This window comes from Acartia tonsa, chromosome 3 (assembly GCF_053477335.1).
Source record: "Acartia tonsa isolate MP-2025a chromosome 3, ASM5347733v1, whole genome shotgun sequence".
NCBI lineage: Eukaryota > Metazoa > Arthropoda > Copepoda > Calanoida > Acartiidae > Acartia > Acartia tonsa.
In genome coordinates this window covers 11,378,449-11,384,448 of record NC_137262.1, presented here as the reverse complement: position 1 = coordinate 11,384,448, position 6,000 = coordinate 11,378,449, and the positions used below count along the sequence as shown (strand labels likewise).

Here is a 6,000-nt window from a genome sequence, read left to right as displayed (position 1 = left end):
GTATAAAAACTTTGGCATCCTTAATCAAATCATAATTGGTTGGTTCAAACTAGCAGTGTCTAAACTTTTCAATCAATGTTTATATTCACTAATTTATCATCCATTGTCTTATCCCTTAAAATCAATGATAAAAAGGAGATTTCAATTTACTAAAAAGTGTGTCACATACTAAAATTTTAATTTAATATTTTTTGGTGATTCTTTTAAGGTTAGGATAAGAAAAGTTTAAGATCCAATAGAGCATTGAGACATTATTCGAAAATTATAAATAAAGTGTTTTTTTTTACAGATTTGTTTAACTTAATTATAGAAATACCATTTAATACATTGACCCCTCCCCCTTTAACAAAGAAAACCAACTCCACAATTTCCCCATCAATATTCCCCCTCCCCCAACACCTTGATTGACCACAAGGGGAAATTGAGTGGGGGGATTTTCCCCCACTTCTCCGGTTAATTTCCCCACAAAAATGATATTATAGCAGATTTTAAACTTTCTTTAGTTTCCCCCTATAACAAGGATGAAACATCTATGATAGCGAAGATCAACAACTTTTTACTTTAAACATAATCTAAGCAATGCCTCATCCTCAAAGGAATAACCCTATTTAAAAATAAAATTAAAAGAATGATTAAAACTGTAAAATTTCTTTACGAAAATATCTGATAAAATTTTTTAAAAAATGAACACAAGGACTTTCTGTAATGTTTATGGAGTCGCAGAGCTTTCAAGGTTATACTTTTTCGTTACAAGAATCTTCATGCAAGGTTTGAAAACTCTGACTATTTGTTACAGACGTATAGATGGCCGGACAAGCCCTAATTGTATACAAGCTTCGCTTTAAAAATGTGTATTTGTGCGTTTTTAAAAGTTTTTGTGTATGTGTAAAAGATTATGCATGTGTTTATGTGTATGAGTGAATGTGTGTGTGTGTGTGTGTGTGGGTGTGTTTGTGTGTGTGTGTTTGTTTGTGTAAGATTGTGTGACTTAAAAGTTGTCTGGGCTGAGTTTTAACTGAAGGTGCATTTTTTATTCAAAATCAAAAACTTTTTAATATATGGTTAAAATTTTTTTGGTACACTTTTAATATTAATTATTCATTCTAATTCTATATGTAGAAGTAGTTACATGTGTTGTCTATCCTATTAAATAAGCTTTTTTTGTCTGTAGCGAAGGATCTCGCTAACCACTTAACCGAAATGGTTCTCCTGTACAGTGTAGCTTCTTATAGGTCCTGAGATGGTTTTAGACTTTTTTAGTCATAAATAATTCTTAATAGAGTTTTTTGCACTTCCAAATACCTTCGAATGTAGAGCCCATAGATGCTAGGGGCGCAGGCGCTAGTGTCTAATAAGATCTTGATAACCTGACTTCAAACAAGATGTTTATTTTTTCAACAAGGCTTCATTATTTTGTAATTTTTTAACCCCTAAATCCCAAATTTGCTGAAGCTAAGAGCGCAGCAATCATTTGCCAATAAAAGTTATACTCTTGTAAAGACAAAACTTTTTTACATTTAAAAGATATTATATTTGGCTTATTTATTATCTGAAAGCTTTTTTTGTGGGGGGTGGATGATCTGTGTGTTAATTTTTACAACAGAGGTATGTAAAATCCGCCTAGAAAATAGCATATCCTAAGAATGACCAGAGGTAACAATCCTTGAAAAGCAAGTCCAATTCTGAATAGCAGACAAACTAACTGACAACTTTGTATTTTATAAAGAAATGTCATTCTAAAAATTATTTTATTTTGTCAGATAATACGATAGGATTATTTACCTGAAACCTAACGAAAAACAAGTTTTGAATTAAAAGTATAAAAAAGTGCATTTTATACATCCAACAAAAACCCAATCTACGTCTTTTTTGGTGACTTCACATTACATATATGTGAATGTATTTTAGATTGTGTATTCGTTTGTGTGTGTGTGTGTGTGTGTTTAGAACATAGCTCTAAAACTTCACTTTGTCTCTCTCTCCCTTCGCTTTTTGTCTCCTCTCACTCTCTCTCTTACTTTTACATTCTTCTAGTACAAGATTTTGCCGCCAAATATTTGACGTTGTGTCACGTGACCAGGGCTTTCTGGCGGCACCCACAGTCAAACACACACACACACACGCACGCACAGCTGTGTGAGAGAGGAGGGTAATTTCAGTTTGGTCTAGTGGTGTCTAGGTGGGCTAACCAATTACCAGAGTACTCATTATATTATATGTGACAACATGATTGCTCATACGCGTACTTATACACAGTGAAATTAACCAAAATCAGCTGATTTTTGTACACATTTTATATACTCTCAATTAAATGTTTAAACAGTAAACAAAAAGACTTAAGTTTTTTTTATGAAAAAGGGCTGTAAAGTTATTTAATATAGGCTGCAAGGTTATTGAATCAAGGTGGGGCTGTTACAAAGGCGCGCACCAATGTTGCTGGTGTGTACACACTGTAATAAACCAATACTGGACAAGGTAACAAACTTTTATTATATCCAAAAGTATAAAAATGTGACGTTTTCAAAACGTTTGCCAATAAAATAGTTGCAATAAAATTATTTATACCTATCTAATTCTATACCTATGAAATAAATGATTTGTGAGATATCTTTATACAATTAGAAACTTAATATCAAGATTTACTTTAAACAAAAATCCCCCTAAAAAGAAGTTTTTTTTCTGAAGCTAAAAATTTTATTCTTTTCAAGGAAGATTTATAAATGTTTTTGTGTGGTTTTAGGATATTTTCCTTACTTCAAACGCCCTCCCCTTTAGGTTAGGGGTGAATCAATTAGTATTTTAATAGAATACATAAATTTTTTTTATAAATTTAAAATCATGTTTTTTTTATAAATATCCTTGGCAATTGCAACTTGAATTGGAATTGCGCTCTAATAATTTGTTTTGGAGCATTTTTTTAATGAAAATTATAGCAATCATAATGCTAAAGTAACTCAAATAATGATGGATGGCAGTATACTTATTAATTCAATTGAACCACCTTTTTTAATTAAAAAAAACTTTAAAATGAAAAAAATCTTATTACATTTAGATAGTTAATTTAAATTAAAGCAATTTGAAATAGAATAGAAAGATACAATTATTGTTCTTGCGGACGAACGGCCATATAATACCTTAGTTATTTAATAGCTGCGCTTCCAAAAAATGTTTTGTTTCGTAAGCCTTATTTTAGTAGGGTGAAAAATGAGCCAAAATAAATTTGAATGGAAAATTCTCGAGGTGTAATAAACACTTAACAATTATAGACATGCATTTATTATATTTATTATTATCTTCTAATTGTTTCTTAATTACTTGTTCTTCATTTTTATACATTACAATTTAGGTGCAAAAATTAATTTTTGGTTTTAAGTGAAATTTTAATTTTTGTTCACAAAAAAGGAAAATATTTTTTATCACTAGTGGCTTAATAGATGCAAATTTTCAAGGAGGGGAGGTTGATTTAATTTTTGGGGCCATACCAGTGTCCCCTATAAATAGCATAAAACATTTCAAGTCTATATAAGTTGTGATCTTTATGGGAATACAGACAGAAAGACCCACATTGTGTTACTTTAGAATATAGGATTGAAGGTTGGAAAATTTTTCTTCTTTTTTTTTTGTAAAAATCTGTGATTCAGACATTTTAAAGAAAAAGACATATTATTCAATATAAGAAAAAAATACTATTCTTTTTACTAGACAAAAATTGCTTAAAATGCAGTAAAATAAATGTAGCATAAAATATGATTTATAAAGTATTAGAGAGTATATAACATGGCACGTAGGCTTTAGGACTACCCATCATAAATAAATTTTCTGAGCACATTTTATTATTATGGAAATAATAGAAGAAATATAGAATGTTCAAATAAGCCTTTTTTTTTATATAAATGAGATCTTGTGTCAAACTTAAACTACTCTACAATTTGTAAAGAACTGGTTTTGTTTACTTAAAAATATAGCTTTAACCAGAATTGAAATGTGCACAGAAATTGACAGGGGGGAGTGAGACTTTAGATAGTAGAATCAGGGGGTGTTTAAACCATAACTACTTGGGTAAATTTTCTTAGAGAATTTCCCAAACTTAAAAAAAAATCATGGGTCTAATATTAATACATGTACGACATATAAAAAAAGGTTTGTGGGAGGGGGGTAGGGTACTAGGCAGGGCACAGATTTATTATGTGCACCTTATGGCTTCTAAGGAATTTCTTATGGCATTTTTTGTTGGTTGTAGGACAGCCAGTGTAATACGTGATTACATGATAGCGGTTAGTTAACTTTAAATGGAGACTATAACACGGGATGAAATTGAAAAATAGTCCAGGGCTCACAAAAAGTGCCTTGATAAATCATTTCATGCAGAAACAGAAAGAATTTTTTTTATCACAAAAATAAAGTATTTTATATTATGACAATTATTTTCATCTTATTTATATAATGGATCAGTCCACATTGAACATTGATATATATAATGTCAAAAAATCACTGTATATGACTAGTTCATGGTATTTGGTGTTTTTTTCAAGGAAGAAGGGGACATTGGACGATAAATTACACTAGTACCCAAAGTTTTTAAATCACTTTATCTTATTTGTTGGATAAAAAAGTTTGGGTACTTTTATTGAATTTTAATTGCTTGGTTCATATATCTATCAGTGTTTAAACATTAATAATTTTCATCCACAGATTTTGATTTACGTTATTGGGGATGTACATCAATTTATCGCCAATTGTCTTAACCCTTTAGATCCCTGGTTTCAGGGCCTTCAGACATTCCCTAGATCTAAAGTAGCAGCACTTGTAAATATGATTTTTATTTCAGTATGTCCTGACAGTATTGGAGAAACCTTGGCATCGAAGTTGTTTAAGGTATAGTTTTTTTTGCTTAAAATATCAACAAGGATGGCAAAATCCATAAGTAAGGAAGCTCGTTATTGTTTTGATAGCCAAAAAAAATCACTGATTAGATGTTCAACTGACCGGTATATCAGAGGTTTTTTTAAGTTGATATAATTATATGTACATATTTTAATCATGCCATATTATTAGACGGAGTGAGGTGTAGAAATCATGCAAATTTGAAATAGAAATAAATCCGAGAAATGTTTGACAATTATCTCAAGTTATAAAGTAGATGCTCAATTGTACCATAATTGTCTACATTTCCCCTTTGGGATAGACAAACGGACCGAATAATTTAGTTATAGAGTAGCTTATCTATTAAAAATTATCAAGGTATATTAGACTTGTGTATGATACAAATATCTAGTTGATAAAAGACAATAAAAAGATATCAATACATATTACTAAGTCAATAAAATATTAATGTTATATTTGCAATACCAAATATATACATATATCTTACTTTATTTTATTCATAAATGTCAATTCTTTTTGGGAAATACGTCCAAAGAGGGGGGGGGGGTGTGGTAGAGGGGCGTTGCTACCCTTAAACTTTGAATCCCTTCATTTTACCCCCGTCAAAATTTTAAAAAAATATACATTACCCCCTTAACCTATGAAACCCCTCATTTTACCCCAATAAAAAAGCTTGGACGTCCCTGTTATCAAGTCCGGGAATATATTGTTTATTTTAAGTAGTGCAGCTACTCTATAGATGAATATTTTCAGATGTGTCAACTGTGGCTGTGATCTAAACGAGAAATGTTTCTCCAGGGAAGGCAAACTTTACTGTAGAGACGATTTTTACAGGTAGGCTGTTTCTTTACAAAATCGCAGACGGTCGAAGATACGTGGATGTAAACAAGTTGATTTTATATAAAATTTTATGTATCCTGGTTAAAATAACAAGTAAAAATATAAACAAAATTTACTGAATATATCCCATTAATATTAAATGAATTGTACGTACATGATATAAATGTACATTTAAATATCCATGCAAAGAACAAAATGTCACTAGAATATTTCGGACAATTCGACCAAGACCAAACTGCTTAACTTTTGTGTCATTTTTGATTAATGTGACGTCAT

The 6,000-nt window shown here is 30.5% G+C and overlaps 1 protein-coding gene across 1 annotated transcript in view; it reads left to right on the top strand.

Annotated features, from left to right (window-relative positions):
- The first annotated feature begins 2,138 nt into the window (after window positions 1-2,138).
- Window positions 2,139-6,000, top strand: part of LOC145313303 (LIM/homeobox protein Lhx5-like) — a 42,378-nt gene continuing 38,516 nt past the window's right edge. Inside the window, exons 1-3 of the mRNA XM_080152634.1 lie at window positions 2,139-2,475; window positions 4,829-4,875; window positions 5,638-5,718. Of these exons, the coding sequence (XP_080008760.1) occupies window positions 2,431-2,475; window positions 4,829-4,875; window positions 5,638-5,718 (173 nt within the window). The 5' untranslated portion in view covers window positions 2,139-2,430. The remainder of the gene's footprint in view (window positions 2,476-4,828; window positions 4,876-5,637; window positions 5,719-6,000) is intronic.